Source organism: Anastrepha obliqua, chromosome 1, assembly GCF_027943255.1.
Source record: "Anastrepha obliqua isolate idAnaObli1 chromosome 1, idAnaObli1_1.0, whole genome shotgun sequence".
In the NCBI taxonomy this organism is placed as follows: domain Eukaryota; kingdom Metazoa; phylum Arthropoda; class Insecta; order Diptera; family Tephritidae; genus Anastrepha; species Anastrepha obliqua.
Genome location: NC_072892.1, coordinates 77,198,672 through 77,211,900, shown reverse-complemented (window position 1 = coordinate 77,211,900; position 13,229 = coordinate 77,198,672). Strand labels below are relative to the sequence as shown.

Below are 13,229 nucleotides of genomic sequence, written 5' to 3'. Positions count from 1 at the left end.
GTAGTTGTGGTTGCTAGATTTTAACCGTTATGGGCTCATTTGAAAGCTTACACACTAATCATATAATACATGCACAATTACATTCAAATAAACAAGCTTGTTTGCGTAGATATGGTACGAAACGTAACTTATGTTATTTATGTTCCATTTTTGCACCTTACTGTATATGCACAACTTGTTAGACAAACGAAACCGAACGCTCGGTACTATAGTAGTGACGACCCTAATAATTTTTTTTATGAAAGCAAACTTAAATTTATTTAGTTTTTATGGAAATGCTTTTATCTAGCAAAAACTAAAGGGATATGATAAAAACTTATTAAACATAAAAATATTTTTAGCAACCTCGAACAAGATTTGTTCAATTAAACATTTGTATGCGTCATTCATATAAACTTATATTACACTGTTTTACTTAATTTATTGCGAAATCACAGACTTTAAAATCAAGTAATAAAGTGCATGGTTTCCATCACCATCTTTAGTTACATGCATGTGTATGTTTATTTATGTAAGGTGATCCATTTCATGTTTGGAATTTGAACTATGAAAATTATTCAAAAACTTTCGAAAATTTGATAATTTGACGAGACTCTGATGCCAATTAGGCGCCTAGAAACAGCGGGTTACCCTTAAGGATAAATGCCACCATCTAAAGACATTTCAATTCATCAAAATGTATTGGCCTGACAAAGTGATCTAATGTTAAGTAGTAATTTGAATGATATTTAATATAAACTATTTATGGAAAAAATTATATCGCCTTTTTTATAGATAAATTAAATTGAATTCCAAATGCTACATATGCACACTGTACTTAAGGTATTTCGCCAGGTTATGAGAATTTTTAGAGAACGGAATTTTTTCGTCAGTAACTTTCAAACTCTTACTTTGCGCTGCCAAAGCGTTGATCCGATTTCGATGAAATTGGCTTAACTCACTATTTGCACTTGGGAGAAAAAGATAGTTGTAATAAAATCGTCGTATTTGATACATTTTTTTTAACCAAAACATTTGATGATTCATATTCATAGCATAGAATGGCTTGATGAGAAGAAATAAAATGAAAAAATGGTCGTTATAGATGGGGAACTGGAAGGGATGCTGGAAGTACTGGCAGGAGAGAGAACTTCCACATGCTTATATTCTGATATGGCTTAAAACGAAATGCTCAAATATATAATATGTTTAATGTCGGTTGTGCAGAAATTCCTATTCCCGAAGAACATCCACAGCTATTTGATATTTTGAAGAGAAACATAGTGAATGGCCATCAGCAGCAATAAATCCACAATCTCTTTACATGGTGAACAATAAATGCGCGAAGAAGTATTCCAAATGAACGAAGGCCCAGTTGGAATCCCACTGTGCATATGGAATACCAATTCATGGAAATAGTTCTTTTTCTAAAAGTAGGCAAGCAGTGGTAAACCCGCGACTGTATTTCTGTCTCCTCACAAAAAAAATTTGCTGTTCGGAGGCGGCATAAATCTGTAGCTTCTCCCATTTGAACTCAAGATGCTTTCCTCGAATTGGAAAAGGAGCTCGGCCAAACATCCAACAAAGCATGTACGCCCTTATAAGGAATCACCTGAATCACTTGGTCGAACTCTTAGTTAACTGCGATCAAATGCACAGCTGTCCGGTGGCGTTCTTGTTTTATTATCTGCGTCTTTCCAAAAACTCCCCTGTGATAACTACATCAACACCAGCTGATGAGATAAATACTTGCCTCAAAGCACGGCATCTTTGGAGAATTGGTCGAAAACTCACATTCAAGACGAATATTCGAACCACTGAATTATTGCTCTTTTCAATACTAAAAACACGTGCTCAACCGAGATGGATCACAAAGACGAATCAGAAGTTTTTATTCCTTGTAAATATTAATAGATATATGTACGAAAATGTAACAATATAAAGAAATGTCTGAAGATTTTTGATAAACTACATTCATATGTAGTTATGTGCATTTGTGATGCATTCGCGGTGTTCCAATGACTGATGATTGAGATCCGAATTTCGCACACAAATGTAACAACAATGATGTGGTCCTGATAGGTATCTGGTTCAATTTATGATCCATTCTGTTCGTTTTATTTTTCGTCATTAGTTTGACAGTACAGCACTAACAAGTGAATGTATACAGAAACTCGAAGTTATATGAAGCCAATTAAAAAAGCTTTTATTTGCCATATAAATTTTATGAATGAGATTTTTGCAGACAATTTTAATGCTGCGTCGTTAGGCATAAACTATCGCGTCAAATTGGTTGGTTTTATATTGGTATCAGCCATCACAACCACGATAACTCTTGAAAGCTATATTACACCGATTTTCAGTTAAAATGTTATTCTCTTGAAAATGTGTATTATTTACATACCCTTTATCTTCTATTATAGGTTTCATCATCAATGCTGTCATATTTCAACAGCAAATGATGTGAAGAATACATCCACATATAATTATAAATACAGGGTCCGCCATATAACTTTACGGAATTAAAAATGCTATAAAAAAGAAACTACTCAATATTTTTCCAAACTGTTTTTTTTTATTTTGAAGTACAATCCTTCCGGTTAATGATGGAACACAACTTCATTCATATGGCTGCCTCGGTTAGCCATGCACCATCCCATACGATCGGTCCAATTTTTCAACACATTTTCGATTGTATGCGGCTGTATTTCAGCTATGACATCGCGAATATTGGTCTTCAGTGCATCAATTGTTGCTGGTTTGTTGGCATAACACTGGTCTTTGGCGGCACCCCAAAGATAATAATCCAACGGCGTCAAATCGCAGCTCCGAGGCAGCCAAACGATATCAGAATTTCGGGTGATAATGCGATCTTCGAAGACAGTGCGCAAAAGATTGATCGTAGCATTCGCTGTGTGGCAAGTAGCGCCATCTTGTTGGAACCAAATGCCACCAATATCCTCCTCTTTAATTTCTCCGAACAAAAATCCGTTCAACATGGCCCGGTAACGCTCTCCATTGACGGTTACGGCCACTCCTCGCTCATTTTCGAAGAAAAATGGACCAATGATGCCTCTGACCAAAATCCGCACGAAACAGTGACTCGTTGTGAATGCATCGGCTTTTCTTCGAGTGCGTGCGGGTTTTCTGAGCCCCAAATGCGCTAATTTTGCTTGTTAACATACCCGCCGAGATGGAAATGAGCTTCATCCGAAAAGATGATTTTTCGGTAAAAGTCTTCATCTTCTTTCGTACACATTCTGCAGCATTACCATGATTTTCAAAGTAATGTCGCAATATTTCCCAGCGTTCTTTGAGCGTATACACAACCATTTTCGTTCAACGGTAGAATAAAACTAATTTTCTGTCAAATCAGATGACAGCTAAGTGTTACCATTCTTCAAATAATACCTAGTTCAAATCCGTAACGATAGATAGCGGGCCCTGTATTTGTTATTACTACCAAATCCCAAGTTTTATATCAGTGCTGTCAACACAGATAAAAATTATCCGAATTGTTCCTGTGGGAATTGATCAAGATACTGAGTGGATAGCCAAAAAAACACTCTAATTAACAACTAAATAATCTCATACATCGTATGTATATGTATGTATATAAACCTGTGAAAATTTTTAGCAGGAAAGTATTCAAAACCTTGAAGACGATGATATGAAGGGGAGAAAAGCATTTAATTTTCACTGTAAAAGCTTATTTATTACCATTTTTGGGTAATGACAGTGTTTTTTACGCGCACATGTATAAGTATTTTATCTGCGATTTCAGAATTCTGAAAGTGTATTACACGATATCAACGTACCTCTTCTTTGTTTACATTTACATTATTTACGGTCGATAAAGCAGATTGCAAAAAGCCAATAAAAACTACATAACAAAACTTGGAAGCAGCGATCTCATCCGCAACTATTTCATAAGCACAAATAAAACTGTGCGCTTATTGCTTCGTATGAATTTTAAGCATAGACGCAATGAAATGCTTTATCTATCAAACAAACACTTATTTTTTAGTTACTTCTATGGTGTTTCTAAAAAAGTTTTTTTACATCAAAAAAGTACTACACCAATTCATTTCCCAGTGTTGGCCAAGACAACTTTTTTCTAAATTTAAATGCATATTAATTTATTCCGTGGTGTTTTGGAAAACAGTGTTTTTTTGTCATTACAGCAAAGGTATACCACACAAATAGTAAATTTGCTGGAGGGCTTATTTATTTTATTTATATATTAATATCCAACACAACAAAAGTAATTAAGCTTTTGATATAAGTGAGATAACATATATTTTAATTTTAAATCTAAATTTTTTTCCTAACGTTTTCCTAGTACGTTTAAAATATTAGAGAAAGAAAAAAAATATATGATTAAAATTAGAAAATTTGTACAACATTGGGAAAACCATTTCATGAAAGTATAACTAATTTTAAAGCTCCTTTCGATAGCATGAAAAATACAGCTTTTAGAAGTCGCAATGTCTGAATTTAGTATCTCCGTAAAACTAGTACTCTTCCGCTTGAAAAGATAATTAATTTTTTACCATTTTCTTATTTTTGAAACGATAAACATATACATACATACATACCATTTATTACGCAAAATTATTTCGATTTCATTAAAAAACGAAATTAAAATAAAAAAAACATTCTCTGCTAATAGTGGTATTCATAAATAAGGGCAACTAATCTGCCAGATTTGCTTAGCAGTAGAATGGCTGAACAGTTCATGAACGCACGGTGTACATAATCGTGTAGCAGCTTTGCAAAAGAGCTTAAAAGAGTATGCCGAATGGTATAGTGCGTCATAAAAAATATCTGCTGTTCAGAGTCGGCTGCCAACTGTTGTTCCCTCCATTTGTGGAACAACATCAAGACGCACACCACAAATAGGAAGAGGTACTCGGCCAAACACCCAAAAAGGATATACCTATATATATAGCATATTATGGATAGCAAAATAATGTCCTACTCTTCATATGACCATTTCTTCAGTGGTTTTTTAATTTTCTTTTTTTGATTCACGGTTTCATCATTACAATTTAAATACAAAGCAATTTTCCTGCAACGAAAAGAAAATGGAATATAAGCAAACACAGAGATGCATTTTGAATGTGGTAGCTAATCGTAAAGCTAAATACACACCAGGCAACCGTTGAAGCAACGGTTGCAGCAACGTGTTGCCTTTGTTTAAGAAACACGTTGCGACCGTTGCTTCAATCTCAGTATTGTGTATAACTGTGGTGCAGGAAAGGTACAAGCGGAAGATACGTAAAATTAAATTAAATGATCGACGAAAATGCGTAAAATTACTTCTCTTATTATAATTGACCAACTTTTGTACGAAAATGAGGAAGAAGAGATGCAACAAAAGAAGAGAAAAAAAATCTGGTCCAAAAATTGGCTTTTAAAAAAATCGAATTTTCGAACGAGAGGCTGCTGAAAGAACTGAAGGAAAATGAGCCAGCGGACTATAAAAATTACATGAGGATGGACGAAGCCCTGTTTAGAAAATTGTTGGACTTCGTAAAGGCCAAAATAATGAAACAAGATACCATAATGAGAGAGGCAATATCAGCAGAAATTAGACTGGCAATAACTTTGTGGTATCTTGCAACAGGAAACGCTTTTGCGGACTTGAAATTTTTATCAATTTTATTGTATTCATTTTTTAATTGTTCGTATGCTTTTTTTCTAAAATCTGTATTTTTATATTTTTCACTACTTATATCCCACACCTCTCTCAAATTTTTATATTCGTTAATAAAATTAATATAATTTTCATTATTTTCAATTGCCATTTTTTCCTTTTTCACTTTATTTTACTCCGCACGAACCTTCTTCTTTGCTTGTGTTCAACGAACTGGACGAGTAAAAGCAGTAAACAATGATACACACGAAGCAACGGTTGCAGCAACCTATCCCAAAAATCAAATTTATTTGATATTTCAGGCAACGGTTGCAGCAACACGAAAATCATTTGCCAACACAGCTACACACGAGGCAACGGTTGCTTCAACATGGCCGAGTTGCTGCAACGGTTGCCTGGTGTGTATTTAGCTTAATAATTATGTAGAAAGAGAGAATAGTTTAGAGCAATTTTGATCCCCATTAACATTAAATTAGGATATTATAAAGTATTATATATATAGTATTATATTATATATAACTGCTTAATTTTATTTCAATTATTTAATAGTGATCGCTTAATAGTGGACTTGTGATTTGAGGCGACATAGTCAAAATTCTACTGGAGCGCATTGTGTGCCCTAATTGTCAAATCGAAGATTATGTTGAATATGCAATTTATTTCATATGGCTTGTATAATTTATTGAAGCAATATTAAACGAATGTAATTGTCAAGTAAGCACGTTTATAAAGATAAAGCAAGTTAAATAGAGTTCATGATTGCAGATTGAAAGATGTAGCGGAACAAAATATTTGCACATACATAAAGACAAACGTATACTTATAAGTATAACATAAAATACGTGGATGTCGAACGAGTAGCCCACAAAGCTTTATACTTCTATCTAAAATATTTCATTTAGATCGTTGTCTTGCTGGTCCGCTTTTTGGCGTGCTTTTGCAAGTTTGGCAGATAATTCTGAAGAACGAATCGTTTTGTACTATAAAAAGGGAGAATTGTAAATAATTTTAATTATTGTAAATACAAACAGTGTAAATTGCTTTACTCACTTCGCATATATTCTTCTGTAGGACTATCTGCGAAATTAAGCGTCGACTCTCCTTCTGCCCAAAATAGCCTTCGATAACATGCGGCGAAAGCGCAAACAGTTCCTCTCCATTTAGTTTGCAGAGCTTGTTTATTATAACGGCGGGAAACCCTTTTGCATGCAACCACTCCTTCACTTCTTGAGGTGATGAATACTGATTGATGTGAACATTTGGAGTTGTTAATATTTCTAGATCTCTGCGTCGTTCCCGTTGATATAGAGTTGCTTTCAATTCCTCATTTATTGTGCCTTGTAACATTAATAATTCATCATTCGTCTCATTTTCTTCGCGAGCACGCATTGCTTCCATGTAAAATAAAAGTATAAATATATTCATTTAAAAACTTAATAAATTATATGTAGATTAAAAACGTAAGATTCTTCCTATGACAGCTGTATGTTCTCTAGCGGACATTGAAATCCGGGCACTTGTGTAGCGATGAATTACTATTTAGCAGGCCCGTGCGCACGGGCAGGGTTCAGGGCAGGGCTTTAAAACAAAGGGTTTGCCAGACAAAAAACATTTTTTATATTTTTAAAATAAATATTATCATATTACGTATATTTTATTAAAAAAAAAATGTTTGTTACGTTTTTATACCGCAGAACTATGAAAGTCTAAAATTAAACACAAAAGTTTCTTTCTGCTAGTTCGTGGAGCTTCTGCGTGAAGCTCATATCCAATACATAGTGCACATAACAAGCCCCAAGAGGTTACCCTCTTCGTTCCTGCGACAATCGGTTTTGCAACCCTCAAAAATGTATGGGCAATGCTTTATATTGTACAACAAAAGGTTTTCATCTCAAATATGCATCTTCGAAACGAAATTGCATTGCATCAGCTTGCAAAAGTGGAACGGAGCTCATCTGCTTCCTCGGGGCTGTCATTTAGCCAGCATCTGTCTCGTGCAAGTTGAGAAGCAAAGTCGTCAGCTATTTTGTTGAAGATCTGTGACAGATAGTAACAATTACTGAGGTTTTTGTGATTGTCTCAAGCGCCTTGAAAGCTAATTGTCCGTCCGTGAAATGTGAAGACGTTGCTATTTGCGAGCACTCTTGAAAACATATAGTACGATGGGCTGGCAGGCGGGAGGTCTTCTTTATTCTTAGCTATTCTTAACAACTTCGTCAATCTTACGATTATTCCCCTTTCTTTTATTTATTTCTTTATTTATGAATATGCCTCATCCCAATATACATACGTAATAAAATAACGTAAGTATCTACATATCGTCATATGCGTGTAAATACTTATTTAACATACCTGCTAGAGTGCCAGCTGAAGCCGTATTACGTTTTAGAGTACCACTTGGTGTTGGGGGTTCACTATCCTCGGTGGGAGGCATAGGCGGAGGTACGGGCACGTTCGGCATGCTGTAAGATCGTGGCATTGACTTCCCTGCATTTTTTGATTGTACTGTTTCACGTTCTGTTGCATCTACAAACTGGTTGTTGTTTTGATTTAAATTGGCTGTTTCTGCAAGTGTTTTTAAGAAAGGTCAGACATAGTAGGATCCTAGTGGAAGAAGCAGCAATGCATTTTTTCATATACAAAATTATACAACGTTAAGTAACTGAGATAATAATTCCGTTTGCAAAATTTTTGTTATTGAATGCCTATGCTCAACCTGTGTCTCTGACTTATTTTGAGAGTCCTTTTATAATGATTTTTATATATAATTTCTTATTTGAAAACATCATGCATTGCTCTAATTCCTAGGATCTATTATAAACGAATTTATACCATTGTCCAAAATAGATGATGTGACGGAATCTGTATCTTTCGTGGAATAGTTGGGCTGCACTTCAAAGTTATGCGCCTTAAGAACAGTGTGGGGAGCATAACCGACATTTCCCGCGGAATTCCTGACTTTCCACCAGTTGCGGGAATCATTGATAACCTAATTATATTTTACTTATGCATACTTTTTATTATACATGAAATCCAACTACATACATACAGTTGCTCATAAAATTGAGTGAACACAGAAGTCAATTGGAAATAAACGTTCATACCAACCTATGTATTGAATCTACATTTTTTTTTAATTCTTGTTAGCAGATCTAATACACTTCGTTTTATTAATAACTATAAGTAAATCAAAACAAAATTCATATCACTAAATTAAGTGAACACTTCAGATAAATTCTAATTATAAAAAAAATATCAAAAAATTAATGGGACTTTAAATTTTGTATATGTACGTTCTATTTTGTGTGCTTGGATATAAGTAAGTTGTATTCTGTTAGTTTAGGTGTTTATACACATGTACGTATTTGCATTAAGCATTCGAGCTTTAAAATCTCAGAGTGCAAGACTCACAGTCTACTGCGTAAGATTGTTTAACACGAAAAAAAATCAAAACAAGTAAAAAAATTTTTGAGCAGTTCTCTTAAAAAATAAGGAGTTTGTTACATTCATTCTGTGAGCAACTGTATGTTCTTATATACCTCAAGATATTCTCCCTTAACCACGTTAAGTTCTCTATCATTATTTGCTTTGTTATTATAAACAACTTCGGCTATTTTCACATTCCTTGATTGTAAGCGGGACAACCAAACGGCATTACTTGCTAAAATTCGTGGTGTTATTGGTGAATCCGGTTTAGGAAGTGGTATATAGGAAACCTCGTCGTCAACCACCCAGTCAGGAGACCAGTCATCATAAAAAATCGGATGATATGATCCTCTATGATCTTTAAAGTGCTCCTTCGCCATAGTCCAATTCTTTCCCAGGGACCTCCAAAAATCAATATCAGCAGCATTCAAACAATTAGATAAAAATTGTATAGTTTCACGACGTAGTAGTGGGTTAACCACATTTTCTGGTATTTTAGCACCAACATGTACATCATTACAAACATTGACAATCGTGTGCAACGAGATGAAGAGGTCAGAAATAGGTTCCGTCCCATTGGAAAAATGATTATTGAGCTTTACTACAAAATTTAGAGCCAATTTTAGTTTAGCAATGATATCAAGAAACTCGCTTTCAATTGGAGGCCGCGACCGTAATATCAACAGCCCCTCACCATGAGGGTTGTGCTCTTCATGTCGTAATTCTAATTCTAGTAGAGCCTCTGCAGCATATTTTAGACGTGCAACAAAGCGCTCGATATCTTCAAAACAATGATTTAATACTTGGGTGTCCCGCAAATTTTGCTCGGCGTCATGAGCATTTTTCTCGGCAGCTACTTCGGCGGCAGCTATTGCAATCCCATACTGATCGCGAGCATTCTGAGGAGTCTTTTCCGGCTTCGGTACTTGGATGGGTGTTAAGTTTCGATCAATTGTCACTACTTTACCGGAACTCAATTGTTTTAAATCTTCAACCATATGTATAGCAGATACATTCGTTGCCTGTATATAAATAAATGTGTATTATATAAGTGTGCATGCAGATGTATGTATTGTTAGAAAAAATAAAAATTAAATAGCGAAACATTTCTTACCTGGAAAAAGTGCATTTCTGTTGTTCCCAATGATACGCCTGGTACCGTGAAAACTAAAATATTATTGAAGATCTCCAAAGGATCCTCGCTGATAAATGCCATCGGTTCCTTTATTAGAGAACCGGGGAAATTTTCTATTTCTTTCATTTCGCTATCCAAAATTACCAACCATTGCCCACTAAAGGACATATACATTTTTTGTGGCCAAATTGCTCCTGATATGTCCAAATCCTTTAGTACATTTAGCTTTTCCTTTGGTTTTCGTACGTCAGATTCGTGTTGAACTTTAAACGTGGCCAAGTGTTCCAAAGCATAAGTTGGCTTGGTATCTCCATTAGTTACATTGCTAGATGGATCCCTTTTCTGGTCAATATTTGTCGACACCATCATGGTAGGTTGTAAGTGGCTAAAGAGGTGATTTTTCAATGACTAGTTAGTGAGTATCTGGCACAACCGTCGTTTTATTTTTAATAACAGTAGCCAATGCTACTCTGAGGCTTGGGAAATTTGGGAACCGATATACTTTTAATCGTCCATTATAAAAATTAAATTATTAGAAAAAAAAAATCAAAAAAAACACACAAGACACGCAGGAAACTACCGGATAAATTATAATTTAATTATATGCAACAACTGTAAACAAAATTCATCTGATTAAATACTTTTATGTATTCACAATTGAGTTTTATGGATTCTAACCAGGTGTCAACTAATTAGATCTAGCGGAATTGCGTTTGTCATTTAAAGCCATCAGATCAACCAACCTCGGGTTAAAGGCAATTTTAACCAGACTTAAAGAAAATGGCTTTATGTCCTTATTATTAATGACGTCGTGTCTATCTGTGACTTTCGGATTTGTGCAGGAGACAATTTTAAAATGACGTCAATAAGCCAATACTTATGGCAATCATGGAAGAGCAGCACATTACCACTTATTTGGGCATCACAGTTAATTTTTGGTGCAGTATTTACCAAGGAAATTTAATTTACAGTTAAGAGAATTGCAGCTGCTGTCAAATTAATGGTTTATAATGTTTAATAATTGCATGTGGAATGTTGCCTATGAACAGTTAAGTTACTCAAAACGCTTGAAGTATTGCGGCTTAATTCGAGTACAAGGAAACTAAATTAAAAATTGTATTTAAAATTATTTCTACATGTGAAAGTAAATTTAAATCGCGTTTAAAACGAATTCCCACAGATAAATACACTCTTGCGTCAAATAACGTTTAAGTAATTGCTCAATTTTGCTTTTACTTACATATATTAATTCTTTTTGGAAATGAGTAATAATCAAAATCACATGTACATATGTGGAATTACATATATGTACATGTGTGTGTATACGAAAAAAATCGAATATATATGATTATTTTTGTCGGCATTGACAATATTTATGAACGAGACTCAAACCGTTATAATACTGCGACAGAAGGTATCGGGTGTTTTTCATATTTGATTAGATAACAACTTTTGTATATTATTACTGTTAAATGTAAGAAAATTTTGCCACATATTATCGTATGGCTATTGTTTAATTTGAAATGTGTTATCTTTAAAAGTCCAATGGAATTTCTTTCTGATGAAGTCATTTAAACCATTTAAGAAATATTTATATAAAATTTATTTGGCATGATTTAAAATTATTGCCGGCATTGTAGCAAATATATTTTTCCACTTTGTTCCCCGTACAATTGCAAAAACTGAGCCACTTATAACACATTAATTATTTACCTAATTGCGGTGGTTAAATCACTTGCTTAAAACCCCTAAGGCGAACGATGCATAAATTACTTGTAACTCTTTGAAAGGGAAGAGAGCAGAAATAGAACTGATAGGAAAATTAAATATTTGACATCCATAACCGCAAAAGTTGGTAAAACAATTGCACTCGAATTTTTATCTCACCTGTATACGTAGTTGCGGCCGCCGTAGCCGAATGGGTTGGTGCGTGATTACCATTCGGAATTCACAGAGAGATCGTTGGTTCGAATCTCGGTGAAAGCAAAATTAATAAAAACATTCTTCCAATAGCGGTCGCCCCTCGGCAGGCAATGGCAAACCTCCGAGTGTATTTCTGCCATGAAAAAGCTCCTCATAAAAAAATATCTGCCGTTCAGAGTCGGCTTGAAACTGTAGGTGCCTCCATTTGTGGAACAACATCAAGGCGCACACCACAAATAGGAGGAGGAGCTCGGCCAAATACCTAACAGAAGTGTACGCGCCAATTATTTATTTTTATTTTTATATGTAGTAAATTTACTTTCGGATATCGGTTTCCATTATCGCCATAGTCACCTGCTTGAGAATAAGCGAACATGTATGCATGTTAGAATGTACATATTAGAGATCCCAATCCCGGGATTTCGAGATTAAAAAAAATTTAATATCGAAATAAAAAAAGTGAAAACCTTCCAATTTCCAAGAAACCTGGTATAATTTACTTATTGAAGCTTTATTCTCTCTAAGTGCAATGTAGCGTTACACTTAATGCTCGAAGAAATAAGGCGTAATAAATTTTCCTTAAGTAAAATTTATGTATGTTTCCTTAAGTAATATTACGTCTGCGTTGAACGGTTATGTCAGACGTTTGCTCTTTTCTAACGAACATGGGCTGAAGTATGAATTTTGGTAACAATTAAGAGAAAGCTTGAGACTATACTTCGAAATTTACAGCCTGAGCCTTTTGTAAAGAAGCTTTAAAAAAATGTACAATAGTGTCACTGGCGGCCGCCGTAGCCGAATGGGTTGGTGCGTGATCACCATTCGGAATTCACTGAGAGGTCCTTGGTTCGAATCTCGGTGAAAGCAAAATTAATAAAAACATTTTTCTAATAGCGGTCGCCCCTCGGCAGGCAATGGCAAACCTCCGAGTGTATTTCTGCCATGAAAAAGCTCCTCATAAAAATATCTGCCGTTCGGAGTCGGCTTGAAACTGTAGGTCCCTCCATTTGTGGAACAACATCAAGACGCACACCACAAATAGGAGGAGGAGCTCGGCCAAACACCTAACAGAAGTGTACGCGCCAATTATTTATTTTTTTATTTTTT

General features: G+C 34.9%; 1 protein-coding gene across 2 annotated transcripts; it reads right to left on the bottom strand.

Moving 5' to 3' along the window:
• Positions 1-6,356: 6,356 nt before the first annotated feature.
• LOC129242769 (epidermal growth factor receptor kinase substrate 8) lies at positions 6,357-11,993 on the bottom strand. Of its 2 annotated transcripts, none has more exons than XM_054879604.1 (7): positions 11,913-11,993; positions 10,179-10,584; positions 9,178-10,086; positions 8,471-8,627; positions 7,991-8,203; positions 6,689-7,029; positions 6,357-6,618 (listed from the first exon to the last, which is right to left on the bottom strand). In XM_054879604.1, the coding sequence occupies exons 2-7, from the start codon at positions 10,566-10,568 to the stop codon at positions 6,523-6,525; spliced, it is 2,106 nt and encodes a 701-aa protein (XP_054735579.1). In that variant the 5' UTR covers positions 10,569-10,584; positions 11,913-11,993; the 3' UTR covers positions 6,357-6,522. The 2 variants fall into 2 exon arrangements, with proteins under 2 accessions (XP_054735579.1, XP_054735587.1); XM_054879612.1 differs by having other exon boundaries at positions 7,991-8,164.
• Positions 11,994-13,229: the final 1,236 nt, after the last annotated feature.

What these genes read in the sequence shown, in the direction of transcription:
- LOC129242769 (XM_054879604.1), bottom strand. Translation starts at nt 10,568, where the DNA reads ATGATGGTGTCGACAAATATTGACCAGAAAAGGGATCCATCTAGCAAT. An exon ending in CAGAAATGCACTTTTTCCAG is followed by an intron (nt 10,087 to 10,178) that starts GTAAGAAATGTT and finishes ATTTATATACAG; the next exon opens with GCAACGAATGTATCTGCTAT. An exon ending in TACAGAAGAATATATGCGAA is followed by an intron (nt 6,619 to 6,688) that starts GTGAGTAAAGCA and finishes CCCTTTTTATAG; the next exon opens with TACAAAACGATTCGTTCTTC.